This window comes from Anoplopoma fimbria, chromosome 8 (assembly GCF_027596085.1).
Source record: "Anoplopoma fimbria isolate UVic2021 breed Golden Eagle Sablefish chromosome 8, Afim_UVic_2022, whole genome shotgun sequence".
Classification (NCBI taxonomy): domain Eukaryota; kingdom Metazoa; phylum Chordata; class Actinopteri; order Perciformes; family Anoplopomatidae; genus Anoplopoma; species Anoplopoma fimbria.
In genome coordinates, this window is record NC_072456.1 from 2224770 (window position 1) to 2247296 (window position 22527).

The 22527-nt window shown below is 40.6% G+C and overlaps 1 protein-coding gene across 1 annotated transcript in view; it reads right to left on the minus strand.

The window, feature by feature from the left end:
* Positions 1-22527, minus strand: part of rab6ba (RAB6B, member RAS oncogene family a) — a 49469-nt gene that overhangs the window by 20345 nt on the left and 6597 nt on the right. The window contains exon 2 of the mRNA XM_054602603.1: positions 8272-8330. Coding sequence (XP_054458578.1) covers positions 8272-8330 — 59 coding nt within the window. The remainder of the gene's footprint in view (positions 1-8271; positions 8331-22527) is intronic.

Consider the following 22527-nt stretch of genomic DNA (forward strand, 5'->3'; position numbering starts at 1 on the left):
CACAGCACTCCCCAGCTGCATGTTTAGAGCTTGTGTGACCCCCAGCTGGCAAACTCCAGCACTGGCCAGCTGGAGCGTTTACTACCGGTCTGATAGGCCGATGGGGAATTACCTGTCTGCCTGATGCGGCTTCCTTCTGGTATCTAACATTCAACTTTATTTTGATACATTTATACATTGTGCCGATCTGCTTTTAAGCAGGTGGGAGGGACGTTTGTGTGTGTTCTATGGTACCACCCACTCTGACAGAACTTGGAATCAGCAGCTAGATCACGCACTGGTTTCCTAGGCGATGCCAGCTCCAACACTAGCCTAACTCAGAGAGTCTGGCATGAGGACAGGATGTCATTTATACTCTTCCCTTATACTTCGTCACATCGAGCACTGGTAGGCTGAAAATAAACTGCCTCAAAGAATTACGATTATAAAGTACTTGATACAAGATTATAGAAAGAGGGATAAAAAAAATACTTGTTTGCTGTATCAGCCCCAAAACAGACTACTCGGACAAATTAAATCCCCTACTTATTCTGGCAGAATATGCTTGAAAAGCATTTAACAACTTCCATAGCCTACTGAAGAAAAATAATCACTTTGGTTGGAGGCTAAAAGCACTGATTTGGCCAATTAAAAATATTTTAAAATTAAAAGGAAGTATTTCAAAATTTGGAGTGACTTTTCTGACACGATAGAGTTAAAAGCATGGAGATGCAGCAGGAGTTGTTCTCTGGGGCATGGCAGAGGTGCTGAATGCTCTTTTCTGGCCAAAGTTTTAAATATAGCATCAGTTATACATGAACGCATTAGATCACCAGAAATTATTAATATTCCTTTTAAATTTTTAACTACCGCACATCGTCAGAATACAGACCTTGGTTCTCCGGCTTATTCTGCAAGGGACTAGGGAAAAAATCCCTCACAATAACATCTAAGGGCGATCTAAGAAGAACCCAAAGATCACTGTGGCTGAGCTCCAGAGATGCAGTAGGGAGATGGGAGAAAGTTCCACAAAGTCAACTATCACTGCAGCCCTCCACCAGTCGGGGCTTTATGGCAGAGTGGCCCGACGGAAGCCTCTCCTCAGTGCAAGACATATGAAAGCCCGCATAGAGTTTGCCAAAAAACACATGGAGGACTCCCAAACTATGAGAAATAAGATTCTCTGGTCTGATGAGACCAAGATTGAACTTTTTGGCGTTAATTCTAAGCGGTATGTGTGGAGAAAACCAGGCACTGCTCATCACCTGCCCAATACAATCCCAACAGTGAAACATGGTGGTGGCAGCATCATGCTATGGGGGTGTTTTTCAGCTGCAGGGACAGGACGACTGGTTGCAATTGAAGGAAAGATGAATGCGGCCAAGTACAGAGATATCCTGGAAGAAAACCTCCTCCAGAGTGCTCAGGACCTCAGACTGGGCCGAAGGTTCACCTTCCAACAAGACAATGACCCGAAGCACACAGCTAAAATAACAAAGGAGTGGCTTCGGAACAAGTCTGTGACCATTCTTGACTGGCCCAGCCAGAGCCCTGACCTAAACCCAATTGAGCATCTCTGGAGAGACCTGAAAATGGCTGTCCACCAACGTTCACCATCCAACCTGACAGAACTGGAGAGGATCTGCAAGGAAGAATGGCAGAGGATCCCCAAATCCAGGTGTGAGAAACTTGTTGCATCATTCCCAAGAAGACTCGTGGCTGTACTAGCTCAAAAGGGTGCTTCTACTCAATACTGAGCAAAGGGTCTGAATACTTATGACCATGTGATATTTCAGTTTTTCTTTTTTAATAAATTTGCAAAAATTTCTACATTTCTGTTTTTTTCTGTCAAGATGGGTTGCTGAGTGTACATTAATGCGAAAAAAAAATGAATTTTTCCATTTTAGCAAATGGCTGCAATGAAACAAAGGGTGAAAAATTTAAAGGGGTCTGAATACTTTCCGTACCCACTGTATATTGCCTTAAGATATTGGTCTTAAGATACGTTTTTTTTCACAAGGGAAATCATAATTATATAAATTGATTTTGACATTAAGAGTTGCTTTAAGAGATCAATAACATTTGCTCCATTGCACAATAGAATTAAAGAGTACAAATCACACCGTCTGTGATGGGAAAACACATTGAATCCACATAATGCAAGCAACAGCACTATGACTGATTGATGATGAACTGTTTCTTACTAAAGCAACCATGATCAAAACTAGTATTTGCATAGGTCAAATAACCATAAGTACTAAAGTCTGGATCAATCCTAGTCGTGGCAAAGGGAGCGGCCTGGGAATGGTGGTGATGGCAAAGAGCCCAGTGCATTATGGGTGTTTTATTTTTCTTTGAATTTTTTTTAGCAAAAGAGAATACCACAGCCCTTTTTCTCTCTTTTTCTCTTACCATGTAGCACCAATTCCAAAAATGACAATTGTTATTGTTAAATGAAAAGCTTTGGAAAGCTTTCGTTTATTAGACAGTGAAACTGTCACCTTGAGCTCTGGTAAAATATAATGGTAATATAATTGTATATTTATTTTAATATAAAATATAATAATAATATATGATATTATATTATATTAAATATAATTTAATATATATTTCCGCATTGTATAGACAAAAAGATAAATAATTTAAAAAAAAGGGATAATAATTTGATTAATTAATAAATAAATAAAAAAAATTGTAGTTGTGACAATCACACTATAAAACATTCCTGCAACCAGATCAGGTATTGGCAGCAGGGTCGGTGTGTGTAACAGTGGGTTTGTATGCACTCATGATGACTCAGTTGGTGCACTGAAGCAGCAAAGATGGAAATCACAGTAATGTGAGACATTTCCTAACAAACACCACTGCACTCAACCAGATGGAATAGTAGGCACCGGAAACATTACTGGACTGACACATGTGGAAATGTATTGAACAAAAAAATCCCCACTCCACTTTTGATTTGGCCATTAACTATCTCTCAATGTGGTAACATTTTCATTCAGGCATAAATTGTTGTTTACAAGAACACTATTTATTTTTGGTGAATTAAGAGAGGAAGTGTGATTAATGTGTTTCAGCAGAGAGAAAAACACTGCAGTGATGGGGTAGTCTTCAAGTATAGTGAGTAGAAAGGACTATTTGGAGCTGGAATCACATGAAAATCCCTCTTTTCAGACTTTCAGTACCGTGTTTGTGTCCGGTAAAGCAGAGCACAGACCAATCAGCGTCCCTGTGAGAAGCCACAAGACGACACAGAGAGGGCGACTGTCCAGCTCCTAAATAGATTAGTGTAGATGCTGCAATAGCATCAGTAATAGAAAAGCCACAGTGAAGAAATGCCACATAGAGGATTTGAAGTTGGAATATTATTAAGTCTTTTTTCTAGTTGTTGTATTTTCTGCTTTTATTCATGTAGAGAATCTGAATACTTCTTCCACCACTGCTGCTCCCACCAGGACTTTCAAGGTCCTCCATCTGGCGGCGAGTCTGTTAAGCCAATAGACCTTGAGTCACAGTGAGCATGCTGGCTATATGCTCACAGCAACATGTTTTGAGCACGCAAATACGGATGAATTTGGAATTTACTTGCCAGAACAAGAGGGAATGGATCAGTCTATGATTATTCCTTCTCGGTCAGACAGCAGGCCGTGTATATAATATATGTAGAACATAACAATAACAGCATGCTACATTTGTAACCACAGTCGAGTGATTAGCGCCGGTGAAAATTCCTAATTAGTCTATTTAACTCTCGTTTTACTCCTGTCACAAAGCATTATGGGAACCTAAATTGCCGATTTCAATCCATCAGATTGAAAGAGAAGAATGTGTCACTCTGGCTGGCTAGAATAGAGTTAAATACAGTTAGGGAAGACAATAGACGATTAGGGCTCCCAAAATCCACAGTTTGTATTTATAATTATATAATACTGAGAGTCACACACTTGAGAATCTAAAACCAGAGCGTTTGGCACTTTTGCTTGATAATTGATTTACAGGTTTCATGATTTATAAAAATAGCTGAAAATGTATTTTCAGTTTTTTATTAATTATTAATTAGTTTGACTTTTTGTTTCAGCTCCACATAGAATATACATGTGTCTTAAAATAAGTTAAGATACTATGTCTCTAACATTTTTTTTTTTCAAGACAACACAACATTTCATAACATTATCTTAAAGCTGTTATTCCTGTTTTTGGGGCAGATTAATTGCCATCTATGTAATTACATTACATTACATTACAGTCATTTAGCAGACGCTTTTATCCAAAGCGACTTACAGTCAGTAGTATATTACATATCATTCACCCATTCACACACTGATGACAGGCTACCATGCAAGGTGCCACCATCAGACTCTAACTAACATTCATCATCCAGTCCACACCGATGGCAAGCCTTCAGGAGCAACTTGGGGTTAAGTGTCTTGCCCAAGGACACATCGACTGCCGAAGCCGGGTATCGAACCACCGACACTCTGATTGGAGAACTACCTTGCTCTCCACTATGCCACAGCCGCCGCCCAGAAAATAGTGACAATTCCCATAGCAATTGAGACGCTGAAACCAATAGTTGGCCTTCTTTATTGTAAAACGGATATAAGCCTTTTTTTTGTTGTGAAATGAGAGATTCATTTGAAATACACAGAGATCACCTCAAATAGTAATCATTTAAAATGTTTCATCTTCATTGCCTTATCCTCCGCCTCAAATCGTCACATTTTACATTTCTTTTGAATGGCCAATAAATCAGATTTGCCAGTTGCTACACTAAATATCTGAGTGTTTGGGCAGAGCAGACAGATGCAGTCACAGCCTGGTGGCCAGGCCTGACTGACAGCTCTGCCTCGGCTGACAAAAGCGCTCTGCCTCTGGAGGGCTCCGAGCCCTTTAGCATGTGCCGCCAGGCAGTGAGGACGCCTGCCTCTGTCTCTCTCGGCTGGGTGGCTGCTTGATGGGAGTCTGCTGCTTTATAGGCAGCAAATCTGGCTCGCCTCGCTCACGTCCTCCTGCTGACTGAAGCCACTACCACGCTCGGTTTCATCTTTCTGATGGGCCCTTGGTCTCTAAATACACTGCGACTCTCCCTTCAAGAAAAAAAGGACTGAACTGGATGGGCTCAAATCTCAGAGCTCGACCAGCATGAAAACAAAACAAAAAAAACATGGTGGTGATTCTATATGCAGGCCCCGGGAACCGTGAGTTCGTAAATCTTCTCATCGGAGCAGACGTCTCCTTCAGGCTCATAACATCTCTCTACCTTTACTGGGCAAATGTAGGCATCAGCGGCATAAACACTCCAACTAAGCTGTTGGATGCAGCATTTTAATTAATACTCAAAGGTCTCTAGAAAAAATCAGTATGAACAGCCCTACCTGTCAATGATCCACGGGGAGGGGGGGGGAAACACACACATGGAAACACACACACACACACACACACACACACACACACCACACACACACACACACACACACACACACACACACACACACACACACACACACACACACACACACACACACACACACACGAGTGAAGGTACACTTTTAGAAGATTGAGCTTTGGCTTTGATTTATGGCTCCAAAGCAGAGGTTGTGGCACCCATAACAAAATCATGAATCCTCCATTTAAAAAAAAGTAAAAGAAGAAAAAAAAGAAAAAAGAGAACAAGGAGGCGACTGTAAGAAGGTAATAAAAGAGGCTGGTTTTGTGAACGAATAGTTAAGCGGTGGATTCAAATGGCTTTGTTTTACATACAAATACAAAGCATCTGATTTTCATATTCCTCCACGGCTGCTGCTCCTTTTGGTGTACAGGTCATTACAATAGTGTGGGGCAGAGACTGGCTTTAAACAGCATATGGGGACATTATTAAATAAGCAGATGCTATCTGCCGGGCATCCGTCAGCCTAGCATGCTGCCCTGGCCTGCCTACTTTAAATGGGCGGATGCTCAATGCTGACTGCAGGCAACAGCAGACGCCCACATTCACTCAGGTAGTGGGACTTAGGAGTGTGCTACTCTCAGGTACACCCTTAGTTGTGTCAAAGAATATTAGATGACGTTAATATTAACAGATTTTGTCACTCCTATTATTATTATTCTTTGTCTTACTTCTTTTTGGAAGATAATAATGCTCGAACCTTTGGAACCAATGTTCAATCATTTGTGGAATATCACATACAAGTGTACGTTTGCTGTGGATTCAGTGAGTTACGCTGTGAGTGACACCTTCTTAAGCCTTTATTTGTTTACATTTTTGCCAAATTGGCACCATTAAAAGTGTGCCAATTAGTTTATAGCAGATCCTTTTCGATATCTGTTCGGATGTACAGACAGCTATCACTGGTTTACTTCGATTCTGAAGAAAACTGAATGTGATGATTCTCAGGCGAGTTATGAATTTATAAGTAGTGTTTTTTTCCCCCCATTTGATTTCTAAGTGATTTATTGACGTTTATCTAACATCGGATACAATGTTATCCTCGGACAGGTAGATGGGTCATTCCATTCTACCAGCAGCTAATAACTCAGCAACAAACGGAATTAATGAACAGATGAATTTCTTCTCCCACCGTTGAGACAGTGATGAGGTAAGATGTTGGGTAAACAGCTGTTTCCCAGCCATTTCCCAAATATAAGCCTGTTCCATAGCAATTTGTGACAAAATATGTTCAAAGAAACATCAAGGCATGATAACGGTCTGTGTGAAACGTCTGGCTTTGTAGTCTTTCATGACTTGTGACGAATGTAGAAATTTAAGAGGATACAGCGGCAACTGTGAGAGCGCAGCCTCACAGAGCGAACACAGATATTTTAATCCACACACAATGAGCTGCTCAAATCTCATTACAGAGCAGCACAGTACTTGTACAAAAACTGAAGAATAGAGATTTGTTTTTTTCTTTTTGGGGGGTTAGCAGGATGCATTTGTAAGACCAAACAGGTCTTTGTAGCTACTATGATAATAAAGTAAAAGCTAACTTATAACAAGCTGAACAATATTTTTGACCATGTTCAACCATCTCCAGCTCTTGATGCTGTGCATCTGTCTTTAAGGACAAATTTAGCATTTGGGGAAAAATGCTTTCATGCAAGCTGGCACAGAGTTAGAGAGTATCGATACTTTTCTCATATCTGTCTGTTAAATTGGAAGCTACCGCCAGCAAGTGGTTATCTTAGCTTGACTTAGCAGAAAGACAGCTAGCTTAGCTCTGTCAAAAAGTAACTAAATCCACCAACTCTCCCCTTAAATAAGCATATTTCCCAAAATTTCTCAAAAAACTTTCACACCTGGAGATAAAGAGCAAGTTATATTTATACTGAAGAGGACAAGACAGGCAAATTAGATGGAGCAGGTGAGGCAATCTACAGAGACCACTGTAGATGATTTAAAGGCGGAGCCGGATTAAGGCTTGGGCTTGAGAGACTGAGTTTTACAAGGACCAAGAGGCTGCAGAACATTATTAACTCTACTGGCCTGGCCAATTCTATACCTGATGGAAATGCCTTTTCCAACTCACAGCTGTTTCTTAAATGAAGACAACTTCTCCTCAGATTAAAACAGACATTTGCTGTACGGTCGGAGAAGGTGGGGTTCAGGTTTTGGTTAAAAAGTATACACGTATTTCGCACACGACGCAAAACAAAAGTTACCTCTTCTATAGTTCAGAGATCTCATATACTGATGGTATTTCTGTTTTTTTTATAAAATGCACAAGCTCATAACACTGTACCTTCCCTCATAAAAGAGCCATAGTGAGCTGACACACACACACACACACACACACACACACACAAACTCTAAATTATATGAGAGGGAGGGCAGAGTAGCTTGGTGAGACTTATTTTTAATTCCTTTTTTATTACTATACAAGTAGATACTTGCAAAGCAATAATACTGCCCGTATTCATTTTCCGCTTGTCTGCAAACGCTCGCAAAGACCTCTGTAAGTGCCGAGGCTGCATAAGCAGTTTTCTGTTTTTAGGACGACGGGTGAGATTAGGCTGCTTTAGAGAGAACAAGGTTGGAAACAGTGATTGCTTGAGGGCCCTGATGTTCAGTTCAAAGGTGTCTGCTTTATGCAACAGTCATGTTGGCTATTACTTCCTAGCTTACACACACACACACACACACACAAAATAATGGTTATTTCTGATAAATATGTTTCCTTGATTATCATGTGTTTGATATGTAAAACTATGTTTCACTTTGAAAGGTAAGACGATCAATAGGGACTTAAATTGATCATTAGAGACAAAATATTCCGTCCGTGCAGCACCTACCTGATACGTGTTGTCAAAGCTGTCATACATGAACCGTGTGATCAGGGACGTCTTTCCAACTGCAAGAGAAGAGAAGAACAGAATGCGTTAAATGAGAAGACGAGGCTACATCTTCCTCTGCTCAGACGCTCAATAGAGGTAACAGAAGGATTGGTGGTTATGGTTAAAGCCGCGGCTGTCACTGCTGCCCAGGGAGCTCATTACTGTGTGAGCGGGTGACCAGCGGGTCAGCCGTGGCATCGGGTCCAGATGTAATTACAATGCTGCCGACTCTGCCGGCATAGCGCGCGTTCCCAATACACGTACATTCTCATCTAATATAGTCAATGGGGAGAGTAGGTGCAACGATGCAAACCAATCTTTACTGAAGGACAGAAAACCTAAAAGGAGAAGTCAATTTATCTTCGAGGCATTGCAAGTTTTTCTTACTCCCGATGAGTTATCAAAATGTGATGAGGTTTTTTATTGTTTTCAGGCCGCTGTCAATCAAATATGATAAAATCACACCCACACAGTCCTGATAAAGCACATCAAATAATACAAATAACACCCAAGAAGTAATTTTTCCGAATTGTGACTTTTATTGTGGCTAATTCAGTTGAGAGTATTTTCATATTTTGGAGAAATACATTGGTTTGAAAACTTTCAGGGGCTTTAGAGGTAAAAAGAGTTAGATTTGTCGTTTGTAAATACAACATTCAAAGTTTTGCCGCTCCTTTCCCGGCTCAACGACATCAGAAGTGACACCTGTGGGCGGGTTAGGCTTATGGTGCTCCCCAGCAGGTAAAAGCCAACCCCAGACTCACTATGGTTTTAAAATGCCTAAACTTTATTTCAATGGTCGTATACATACAGATACATGAAATGTGTGCTTTACAGCAGCCCACTGCTGCTCCTGGAATGCTTAGGATGGTTTAAGAAGGTCATTTCTCCTTGGGATTCAGTGTCTCCCTCAAGGACTCGTTGACACGCAGACAGTAGAACCAGAGGATCATAACGCTAACTTTCTGGTTAAAAGACGACCAGTCTACCCACTGAGAAGCCGCCCCCAGCAGCCATTTTGTCTGGATGTGCCACGAGTTCGGCTGTGCCGTCACTTCAACAAGGGCGACAGCCGGAGCCTCCCACTTTGAGCTTCACAACAGCTCTTTAGAAACCTTTGGGTCTTCGAACTATGTCAATATTTTTTAGTCTATGGTTGCTACGTTTTATGAGGTCGAGGCCCAGAAACATCCTGAACACAACAAGTTAAGAACACACAGGCAGAGGGCAGAATTGTGATGTGATAGTGATGATTACGCAGGATTATTATTATTTTTTTAAAGAAAATTCCTGCCCATTTGTGCCTATTAGGGTTCACAATATTGTGCAGTGCAATTTGTGATAAAAACAACAGTCCGTTGCTACAGTTTTTGAGCACTGTTCAACTCCAACATTACTGCTTCCCCTGATCATTGTCTTTATATAACTTACACTAATCGTGGACTGGACAATCTCCAATTCATTTTGCACAGGACATTACCGATCACGGATATAGTCTAACATTGGCAAAAATCAAGGTGAAGCTAAAGGGACAACTAATTCATTGGTTCCTTACTTCCTGTTTAGGAAAGTCAATTTTGGGACAAGCTGTTGTTACAGTGGATACACAAGAAGGAAGACCACCACAGGTATTATTTTATGTGTTTGTAAACATACACAACGCATTGATCATATGCTTTGCTCTCTGGAAAATAAATCATACTTAATTCAACTGCCAAGAATCATTATGGAAGCGTGTTAAGGTATGAGACTGACAAATGAAAATGAAAACAGCCACCTAATTTCATATCAATTCAATAAATAATTCATCATCTTGGCATAAGGCACGATATACCAGAAATAATCACCTCCAGAAAGAGAAGGCTGGTGAGACGTGGTTGACTCGTTGATAGATGGCGTATATGGTTTTAAGATTTTGTATCCTCAGTGGTTTTGTTAATGAGGTGGACCGAAGCAAAGAAAACGGGGAAGCCAGCAGGAATCAATCACATCCCCTTCATATATCCATTTAGCAATAGTGCAGACGGTTGGCTGAGAGCCAGTATCTTAAACCCCGATAACTCCGGTGGGACAGATCCAGAGTGCTACAGGTAAGTCTAATCGTTCTGTAAACACTGGCCAGAATACCACACAGTTATCGGACATTTCATCCTATCAACTCAACTCATCTGCATACACCCCCCAGTGCAAAGTGCAACATTTGTTCGTGCAGTTTCCGTTCCATGGTTGTTATTAAATATTTGTGAAGTTTCAATTCATTATTCATGTGAGAGAAATGCACTGTGACTGAGTCCCTCAAAAATGTGCGAGCACGGGCTTACTCTGTAAATATGATCCGTCTTTAATTCACTGTTCATCAAGCTACAATTGTTTACAGAAAGAGTTTTAATCAGGCAGACTAATTACATGCGCCCTCACTTGGGTTCCATATCTGCGAGGCAGGATTTGATGCGAAGCTACTGATTATGCTAATGATCTCATGCTCATTCATCAATACATCATCTGGCTCACTTAGCTCCAGAGATGTCCTACTTTAGGCAGATACCAGCTAATTTATCAACTTCTACTAACTCAGTCACGGTCTATTTGGAATTAAAACTTCATTGCGAAATCGCCTGGTGAAGTCCAATTTGTGTGCATGGAGCTGTTATTAAAGTGGTACTTTAAATAGTATGAAGGAGGGTGTCTTTGTTGAAACACCAAATTTGGATTGTCTGATCCACTGTGCTTGTTGCTGACTCATCCTTCTCGACCCACAGGGCGACATTACACAGCACTCTCTGTGCCTCTGAGTCCCAGCTGAAAGCTTCACATCTCAGGGACAGACAGCACGTCCTTTTTCTTCGCTGAAGTCAAAGTAGTATCTGGGAGAGTGTGCTTTGAACAAAATCTGAACAGACACCTAAATTCCTTCCCCAGAAAAAGGGCGGACTAGCACGCTTTGATTTCTCTTGGATGTATGTATAAAACAGTATAACGATGCACACTAAATAACAAAACCGAGACGGCACACCGAAGAGCCACGGGGAAACATTAACATGCCCCTTAATGTCCCGATCCAACCTGCGGTATTCTCCTGATCTTAAAAGGCTTAACTGAGTGTGGCTTTCAGTTTTTGTGAGTATCTCCATATCTCCAGGTCTGTTTGTGTGAATTTAATTACTATGGTGGAGGCAGGAAGCTTAGTTACGCTCGTGGCTGCAATAATTTAGTGAAATTTCCGTTTGGCTGAAAAGAAGTGACTAACAAGGCAGATTTTTGATTACATTTTGGAATTAGCTCTGCATTTCTGAACATTTCCCCCTCCGTAAGCTTTTTATCCGCTTCGCCGTTAACACTTAACACTATTTTATAGATTATGATGGGATTCAAATGATTAGTAGCTTAAGTCAGACATAAAAGTAAAACCCGAGGCAGAGATAACATAGCAACAAGCTCTTTTCATTCAGGTACTAACAGAGGTGTGTTCTCGCAGGGCAACTGGTTAACTGAGAAAAAGGTTGCTTATTAAATTTCAAAAGGAAGGACAACAATAAACTACAGGAGCTATAATGACAGACAAGGGTTAAAACTGACTAATGCCATCTTTTGAATTTACACAAACAATGTCCTTTGTGTGATGAGGAAGCTCAGCGGGTACTTCATCCATCACAAATATCAAAAAGGTAGACAACAAAGGTCGACTGGTTTGATATTAAACTACATAATGGTTTGTATTCTCTTGGGTGAAAGAGCATTGATGCAACATGTATTTATGGCACCCAGTGCAAATTTTTCAGGTCGTCATGTGCAAATGTCTCATCTTGACATTTAGGCTATGCAATGTAGCTTTTTCTTCGGTGTCTGGCACCTATTGATTACCCTCACACTCTAATCAAAGTGTACAAGTTCCTCTTGTGCAAATGGCCACCTCAATGAAAGGAGGAAGCTGTCCACCGTTCACAACATGTCCTCTGTCGCTAGCGGCCTAATTCAGCCGAGCCGCCTCCATGTGGCTCTCACCAGCCGAGCTAATGTTAATAAAGACCCAGTGGGGATGTCTTAAGACGTCTCATTCAAGCCCCAATCTGGTAGTGGACTCAGAGGGGGGACCTCAAAATGAATATGCTAATGTGCTCCTCTTGTGTTACCTTAACTAGTGACTGTCTGGACCGTGGAGGGACAGGACGCTGCAAGTGTTTAAGAACAGCATATGGCTTTACTCAAATGGCTGTGGTAATGTTATATGAGGAGTTATTCTTTTCTGGTATGTAGCTGCAGTAGGGGTTAGACGGGATGAATTCATGAGGTTACATAAGGCGTTTGAATCTTTAACAGCCTAGTGCAGCGTTGTATGTGAACTCAACGACTCCAGTTTCTATTTAGACTTGCAGTTACATGCGGGCATATAAATGGACTGCACCGTCTAATGGGACTGTTGTTGACTGCCCCCATCATACAACATCTTCAAAATGCTTCCAGTGATTTTCTCCAGCGATGTAGTACTGCACAGATTGTATCGTATTGAGGCAAGATTTTTAAAAAGGAATGGTTAAAATCCACCAAACACAGTCAGAGATGTCCTAACGTTGATTTTCTCAAGCTCAAGTCACAATGCAACTAAAAGGCCTGGCCTGTCACAATAGCTACTTAAGTTGGCTGATATATTTTCCCAGAAATAATTGCAATAAAACTATATCATTGTCATTTTAAGACCATTACATGCCACTGACATAATGATAATATAAAAACATAGTAATGCCAGCACACTCTTTTAAAGCAGTCTACAGAAACACACACTGTTTTGATTGGCTCATGTGGAACAAACCAAAGGGAGGACGTTATGATATCATTTGAAACAATGGATGTTGAATTGCTTGCTAGAAGCTTTGTTAGGCTCGCTAGCTAGCTTAATTAAGACTGAGTTGGTAAAAATGACTTATGTAATTGTAACACTAGGCAATCAGTTAGCTTAGTTTGCCCCACATGTTTCATCAAAGTCACAAAGAAATGGTCTAAGAATTTGAACAACAAACACATAACCACTAATATGACTGACACAAACAGGACAATTAAGTTACTAAGTCCCAAAAAAAGCCACAATATCCTTAAAATAAAAATAAAAATGTAAAAACACAACCAAAGCAATAAATACAATTGACTCTCAGGCTCTGTAGACAAAAATGTGCATGTCTGCGCAATGCCCAATATTTAATAATAATGGTAGGGCAAACCCTGCTGATGATGGCTGAAGGGTTGGTCACATTTTTATGTTAACAAACTGAACGGGCCAGGAATGAGGCAAGGTCACCAAAAATGATCAAGGTCACGTCCATATATCATGCGATAAGACGATAACATTAGAATTGTGACGCCTGTAAAATACCCTCAACTTTAAAACAAAAGGTTGTCAAATATTTGTGGTCTCAAGCCTAAAGGCCTGGATACAAGAAATCAAGCAAAATCAATTAATTCCAATGGAGTAACTGCGATCAGAGGATTCGATCTAGGACACAAGATTATTTTGCGCAAAATGTTCTGAGTAGTCTTCAACTTTGATGAATTCTGACACGCAGACTCTTAATGCACAAATATCTACATACACAGTGCAGGAATTCAACATGTAAAGACCCATCACACTATACCTGTGGATTATACATCCAAACCCGAGTAAGGTATCAGCTATGCAGTGGCTCAGCAGACAGCTTAATAAATAGGAACACAGACAGGGGATTCCTGCGTGGTGGGTTCCCAATTACAGCCTTGGTTTTAATGAAGTCTCTACTTGGTGTGATGCTTCAAAGGCTTTGTGGAGCGAGTTAGCAACATGAGGGCCAATTAACGGAGAGAACCGAGCACCTGCTGCTGCACAACCGGCACATTCGACGGCAGGGCTCTGCTGAGCACAGTCAGCAGACACCTCATCAGGGCCTCTCTTAAGAGCTCAAAATGCTATTTTACGGCACGTTAAAGGTCCAACACAGTTGGGCTCGCATTAGGGCTCTGCCATTTGTGAACTATGCAGCCATACATTACATTACAGTCATTTAGCAGATGCTTTTATCCAAAGCGACTTCAGTAGTATATTACATAGTATATTACCGATCCTCTGAATGGAGAACTACCTTGCTCTCCACTACGCCACAGCCGCCCATAAAACGAGTTAGTTAAGGATTCTGTCACCTCTGCACCCGAATAATCAGTGGCTTAAACACAAACAATATCGCAAGAGCTGTAGATAATTAAATACTGAATGGGCGTGATTGAAAAACAGAAACACACTTTTAATGACAAGATCTCAGTCTTTTCCATCATTATTAGAACATTTAAATGGTGCATTTGTGTTTTTAAAAGAAGATATATAGTATAAACTAGAAGTTTCAAGGATTTAAAAATATATCATAGCCTATGCTGTAAATACATTATTCGTAAATGATATCGTACTTGCTATTAATCCACTGCTGGTCATTTGGCGGCAGGCATCACGGAAGTCCTTTGAGGACTTGGCAGCCAATCAGAGCATGGCAGTGCTTTCTGGACGGGCCCAGACTTCCACTCACGAGGAGATGGCTAAAAATAAAGCAGTACGTCTCATGCCTTGCCTTAGCACGACACCAGGATGAGAGCCCGGCACATGGGGAGAGGCAGATATCTAATATTTATCAATGAGTGACGGAACAGAGCAAAATGAGAAGTTATTTATAAATGTCCCCGCAGAGGGAAGGAGAGCACAGAGACCTGGACGAGATACAGAACCGTGGGATAGATATTATGGACTCTTGCATCTGTGTACTTGTTTATTCATAGTCACAGCAGCTGGCATGCAGAACCCAACAGGAGAAAGCCAAACAGCAGATGGCTTCCATAATTCCTTCAGTCTAAATTAACAAATTACACGCACATTAACAAATCAAAAACTGCCAAAAATCTCTCTGCAATGAAACTTTCTAGTTTCACCGTTAATTTGATATAAAACTGACAATCACACAAAACTAACTGGCTGCATTTGACTTGAATAAAATACTGCATTAGAAAAAAACCAAAAAACGATTCTGGTTGACATAAATTTGAGGGTCAGGTGCCTTGCTCAAGGGTTACTCCACAGACATAATAAGCATTATGTCATAGCTAACTTTTTTGGATCACAGTCAAACTCAAGATCTTACATTTTTCAGTCTCACACACCCCAAACTGGCTGACAATGAGTCCTCTGGGAGCAAACCTGTAACTAATTAGTTGCAGCCATTTGCTTTACTGAGTTTTTGTGAAGAAAATGCTGAATTATACAGCTTTGCCTGCATGTTGCCTATCTGGAAGTAAACTATGACATTCTGCCTCTTTGCTTGTAACCGCCACGTTTTTTTGACTTTCTTAGAATGATGAATTTACATTGGCCAGGTTTTGTTAAGCCTAGCTGTCTTGCATTGGTATACAAGCCATGCTTTTTTTTACCATGCTACCATGTTAGCTTTACTTAAATGAGTCAGTAATGCAGGATTAAAAAAAAGCACTATTTTATTTAACACTGTTAATTTGTTGTTAATGTTTAAGCTGAAATCAGGCTAGATTTGATTAATCAGGTAAAGTTTTAATCATCTGTAGCTATGTTGCAGCATATAACCGCTGTTTCAAATGCTTTGCAGCATATTTTGTGTCAAATTAGGAAAACAACACAGGTGTTTTCACTTAGAGATCTAATTAGAGTGTGTGGGTGTGTGTGGACCGTGCTTGATTGACCTGTAAGGGCAGGACTACATCTGTTAGTCTTGTTAGTAAAGAAAGTTTTCTTAATGTCACGTAACTTCCAGCATAGCTCTGCCCACCCCCAACTTTATGTGTAATCAGAAATAATTGAAAACATCTGTGTGACCCCCTTTATTAAATTCTAACATGTAAAATGGTCTCTGACATGTTCCTTTATATGTTACTTGTTATGTGAAAGCCAGTTTAAGCCTCAACTTCAGATCACCTAAATACTTACTTGGATATAGTAACTGTTATCATATTGCTGTAACAAAGCTGCATTTATAGGAGAATCCAGCCTAAGTTGCATGCTCTATAAAGGCAGCAGTCAAGCAAAAAAATGTTAGGTAGCAAAGGGATGGAGATCCACTTCTGACAAACCACGAACATTAAACTGGGAAATGGCTAATAATAATTCTTTGTGGCAGAGCTAATACAAAGATAGAAGTGGTTTTGGCCCATTTGATAACGGACCAGAACTGCCATTTTTTAGCCATGGAAGCAGCATTGCTCTCTAGGGATGGAAATGCCAGTCAGTCTGTCTGTCTTTGGTCCAGATTGAAATATCTGGATAGAATGCCAGGAAATTTTGTACAGACATTCAGGGTTGCTAAATGAGGAATCTTAAAAACCATTTGTGATACGCTGGCTTGTGACATTTGTAGTTTTTTTAGTAAAATGTCTTAACAACTGTTGGATGGATTGCAATGAAATTTTGTACACATATCTATGCCCTCCCCTCAGGATGAAGCGTAATAACTTAATGGATCCCCTGACTTTTCATCCAGCATCAGCTTCAATTTGTCCAAAACATGAGAATCAATCAGCAACAAATATCATCTGATACTTTTGGAAAATGACTGTGATCTTATTACAAATCTGAGCAGCTTTTATTGCTTTTACAACGCGTTTCACTGCATCTGCAGAGAATTTGCAATATGAACTCTCCCCAGGACCGTCCATTTACCAATACCTCTGAATAATGGATGAACATGCTTTCGAACTCAACAAAGGCTGGATCTCCCATGCACACATCCTGTAAAGCACTCAGAAAGCCATTTCAGCCCTTACGCCGTCTAATGAGGCATTTGATGTTACTAAAAGCAATAACAACAAACACACACACACACACACACACAAATACATACAGTACACAGTAAGAGCACGATGACATCTCCACCAGCGTGTGACACCGGCTCTGAAATGTATGACTCTCTGGTGTTTGCGATTGCCTTGGGAAAGGAGACAGAAGTCATATGTCTACTGTTTGAGGCCAGAGGGCTTGAGACAGACCGACTTGACGTTTTAATGTTTAAATTAGATTGCGTTCTCAGGAGGCGGAGGGCGGCTGGAGAAACGGAGACAGCCTCCTCTTAGAGAAAGTGGACCCTGCTCATATTTGCAGTCTTCCATACGTACAGAATATTGCACTAATTCTGGTGTTCTCAGATGTTCTAGGTGTCGAATACAATAGTCGGGTTAAGAGAGCTTATTTGGAAAAACTGACTGCATGTATGGAGTGCCTTTGAGTAAATGTTATTACAGAAATGACATACAGGTATTCAAAGTGTTTAGTGTTGAATATGTATTACTTCTAATACAATCAAGATAATTACAATGCCATCTAAAACCTTAAGCAAACATCCTCTGTTCCCCTTATCACAGTCCTTGTATACTTTCAGAGTGGACAGCTTGATCTGCATTATCAAATTGTTGCTTCAACATCACCAGGGACCGAAACCTCTTCATTAAACATCGATGCAATAAATTTTAAGAAAACCTGTAGAATTCTCCAGATCAATGCGACAAAATGCTCAACATGACAATGTTGCACGTATGGGACATTAATCAATAATGCAGTTTGCAGCATATAGCATAGAGAGCTGCTTTAGCCCAATATGTCTACAAACCCACAAAGCGTGAAATAAGATAACACAGTACTTTTTTTTGTGGGCTGCCTTGATCAGAAAATCCCATTCCTATGTCACATGCAGGCTCATGAGAATATACTGGTGGCCCATCCGAGTATCTCCACCCAAAACTGTGAACAATTTGTTTTTCTGCAAGCCAATCAGAGCAGGCTGTTCTTTTTTGGGAGGGGGGGGGTTAAAGGGACAGGCCCTAAAATGGATTGTTTCAGACAGAGGGTGAATTCAAGTATATTAAGGCAGATGGTATGAGAGAAATAATGTGTTTTTGAACATTCAAGCATGTAAAGGTTTTCTAGTAGAAAACCCAAATACGTGTATGAACCGGGAAAACTTGCAGAATATGTCCCCTTTAAACACTGTGGACCCTAAGTTTAAGGAGTCTGAGAATATTCGGCTTTAAATAGCCCGAAGAGACACAACTAAATTAGACTTTTAGGGTAGTATAGGATGAACAATTAAAACCAAAAGTACTCTGTAGCTATTTCTTGGAGTGGGAGTAAATTGTCTACAGTCCTGAGTACTGAATGTCCTGACATCTTACTGCTAAAGTTGCTGGTATTTTGTTCAGTGACAAAGAGCAGACTATGATAAAGGAAACCAACTGCAATAATCTAAACTCTTTGTACACTGTAAATTAACTACAAATTCATTATCAAGGTGTCCATAAGGCAATTTCCTTTTGCTGTTCAAATAATAATAAGAAGGAGCACAAGGATATGTGGGATTATATTGAACAAAGTGCAGTCGTGGTAACAGTGAGATTAGATTCAGTATTCATCCTTTGGTGTGATTGTTATTAGGTCTTTAACCCTCTGAGCCATCTAATCAATGCATCACTGGAATCTTTTCTGCTTAATTGATTTGTAAATCAAGCTATTTTGAACAAGTATTGACCGTGCCAGTTAATGGTAAGAATGAGTCCATGTGTATAAGGGTTAGTATTTAATGTTGTACTAGGAGTACTAAACAACAAGGCCATTGACCCATTGACTGACGTTAATTGCACTAAGCCATTTATTAACACGAGGAGGCTGAAAGAGTTTTTTAAAAGACTGCAACTAAACCTTTAGGGCTTTAAGGTCTCATGGCTAATAGAAACACAGCAACATGGGCATCCCAATGGAGTCTTCAAGCCTGTTTTCTTGACCCTGGCAAATAGCCAGAGCCAACAACAATTTAGCTTTCTAGTGCATTGTGTAACCAGTGGTGGGTTAGCCTGTTACGGCCTCAGCTTTTGCTTGCATGCCCCACATAGGCCAGAAAAATGATTATCGGCTGATTTTTTTTTTTTTTTAAATCATAAAAAAACAACTTCATCAAATTTAAGAGCCCTTTGTCAAACAGGATCTGGCTTCTTGAATAAAACACGAGTCATGCACTTCAATCAAGGCACAGTCAGTGCTCCACATGTTAACAAAAGAATCAGTCCGCGGCTAGAGAACTGAACCCGCTACCCTCACTCTCAAACTGACATTCAAAAAAGCTGACAAGAAATAAATGCTGGTGATGCTCTTAAAGGTTTGTTTGCACATGTGTACATCATGTCTACTCTTCTAATAATGACCAATCAGATAGTTTAAGAGTCAATCAATTCAATAAATATCCCTGTAATTTGTATGGTCAAAATGATAGACTTGGACGTTCACAATGAAGTGTAGTTTAAACTAGTTTCAAAGAGAAGCTGCGACATACTTGCACACTGGCATGGAACCAGAGGCCTATAACAAAATATAGTTTTGATATTCGGATCAAACAGTCACGACGGGACCAGCAGAGAAATGCTGACTCAACACTGATCTCACACGCTGTGAAATTCAAGCCTGTTTACCTTCAGATCTTTGTTCCACAGTAGAAACAAAACAAGCATTGTAGCCATTGTGCTTGGGATCAAGGCTTGCCTTTGCTCCAAGGCTAAACTATCCCAAAGCTACAGCAATGTGTGGGACAAAGTAGCTTGTCTAAACAGGCATCTAAAGGCTTCTAAAGAACCGCTCAGGTTCCAGGAAGAACAAAATAGCCAAATTCATCAAAACAGGCCATTTTGATGCCTTCCTGTCCATCTCAGGATGCTGACAGGATATGCAGTATAAAAGGGGCAGTGAAAAGACAGTTATAAATCTGATTAAAAAGAATAAAAACTAACTAATACACTGACATAATAAGTGGTCCTACATTGCTGCAGCCAACTGTTTCTCTGCAAGTTGTCTGGTAGTGATTCATGTCTTTGTCCAGCGAGTTAGATAAAACACTCCCTACTATGTTAAACTGGCGTGATGAATGTTCAGCTTCCCTCCAGTCCATAAATCCACACGGGACCTTCTGCATGCTGCTCCCGCTGGCATCTCAACGAGACAATATATTCTTACAGTCACATCTACAGTGCACATTCAAAACATGAACTATTATCATTTCTTTTAAATGGCAGAACTCATCAATAAATAAAAGCACACTAAAGGCTACAGCAGACTGCATTTGGGCTAAAGCAGCGCCATGATGGGAGCTCATCTGGGGAGCTGGGGAAAGGGTAAACACTGACGGAGACCTGCTGAACTCGGTGAAGTGTCACATCCCATGCTGGGTAAATGACAGCCTTCCTGCACAGCGGGGATTTTATTCACAGAGCCGTTCTGTTTGAGCGACTGGGATTAGGTTTAAATGGTATTCTCCGTCTCTCTCCTTCGACAGAGCTCACATTAAGCAAGGGAGCCCAATCTATTTCTAAGACACACAATTTAGAGGTAATCTTCTACAAATAGTCTCTCCAGCTGAATGATGTGAGGCACTTTAAAAGTTCCTGAATCTCTTCCGCAGGTTTTTCTATAACGTTTATTCTAAGAAAGCAGGGTAAGTTTTCGAGAACTATGTCATCAGATATTGCTTCCCAAATCTTTTCCCTGGAATCACAGGCGTGCGGGCGGAACAGATTCAGACAGTGTCTCTACATCACTGCATGGGCAGCAGACAGATTTGCAATCCTGTTTCATTCTGGGCAGAGTGTATAAGTGAGGCTATGCTCTCCCATGGGCCTTTAGGAACACGCCCACTCAGCTGTGCAGTACACAGTATGTATCACGCTACCGTTGCTCTGTTTGGTATTCCTTGGCTGCAGACCGGCTCCTGCAGGACTGAAAGCACCTCTGAATATGTCGGAAAATGTTTCGATTTATATATATCATTTTCTTTTTTTTAAAATTAGTCATCAACATTATTTTTAGGCCTCTCAATTTCTCTAAACATCTGAAGGGCTATGCAATATATGCAGTGTGAAATGTGTAGCAGCACAGACATGCACCTTAGCAGATTAAGGCTCAATGCTAAATTAAGTGCAACAGTTTGTAGATTTTTGCAGAAGAATTCTCAGTTGGAAGTAGAAACAAGATTAATACTTTAAATCAAAGCTAGCTGCTTGTGAGGCTGTACTTATACGCAGCGGTGCGTCGTGCTAATCATCAGCATGCTAATGTGCTGACAATGACAATGCTAACATGCCGATGTTAAGCAGGTACAATTATGTTTTACTTTCATCGGATGTTCCTCACTTTCTCAATATTTCTTTTAACTTTCCCAGTTAAAATAAATATTAAAAAAGAAAAAGGTTAAATAAAAAAGGTGCAGCTTTTCTCTTAAAGTAGAATAGCTGGTATCATAGCAGTCAGCCCACCTTAGTGCTACTGAGCTGTTGCTAACTTCGGGGCTAACTCGAATTACTTTGATCATCAGCTGGCTGACACGGGATCTTAGCTTGAGTCTCCTCACAGATCTTTTGGAGTTGTAGCATGTATTCACCGACAAATAAATTGTACACACACTGCATTGCCACGTTCACAGTTACTAATAACGTTACTGTCATACTGTTAACTGGCGTACTGTGAACGCCTGGCTTACAATAAATGGACGGAAACCTTCAGGAAGCATGCCAGGCCGACACAGCGCTGACGACCTCACAGCTTAACTAATTGCTGCGGTGGAGATTAATCAGGAAAGTGGCTGCATGTGTCCACAACAATGAATGCAAGTACAAGTACATGAGCACAGTATCTGACCTGATACTACTAAAGCATCACCCCAGTCCTTCAAAACCCATACAACAAAGAATACAGTTCAAGATTCTCCTCATCACAGTCAAAGCCCTTCACAACATGGCCCCTTCATACCTCTCCGATCTCCTACACCGATACACTCCCACCCGCAACCTCAGATCCACCGACGCCAACCTCCTCACCCCCCCTACTCGGTCGAAACACCGAGCCTGGGGGGACAGGGCCTTCTCCATTGCTGCTCCCTCCCTCTGGAACTCTCTCCCCCAGCACCTCAGACATTCCACTTGATAGTCACTCGCCACTTTCAAAACTGCACTTAAAACTCATCTATTTAAATCTGCTTTCAACCTGTGATACTGGCTCAAAGTATATCTTTTGTTTTGTTGTTGATTTGTTTACTACTGTTATAAATATCATCTCTTGTTTACATTTTTAATGTATTTTGTTTCTGTTTGTAACATGTTAAGTGCCTTTGAGTACCTTTTAAAGCGCTATAAAAATAAAATGTATTATTAAAAGGT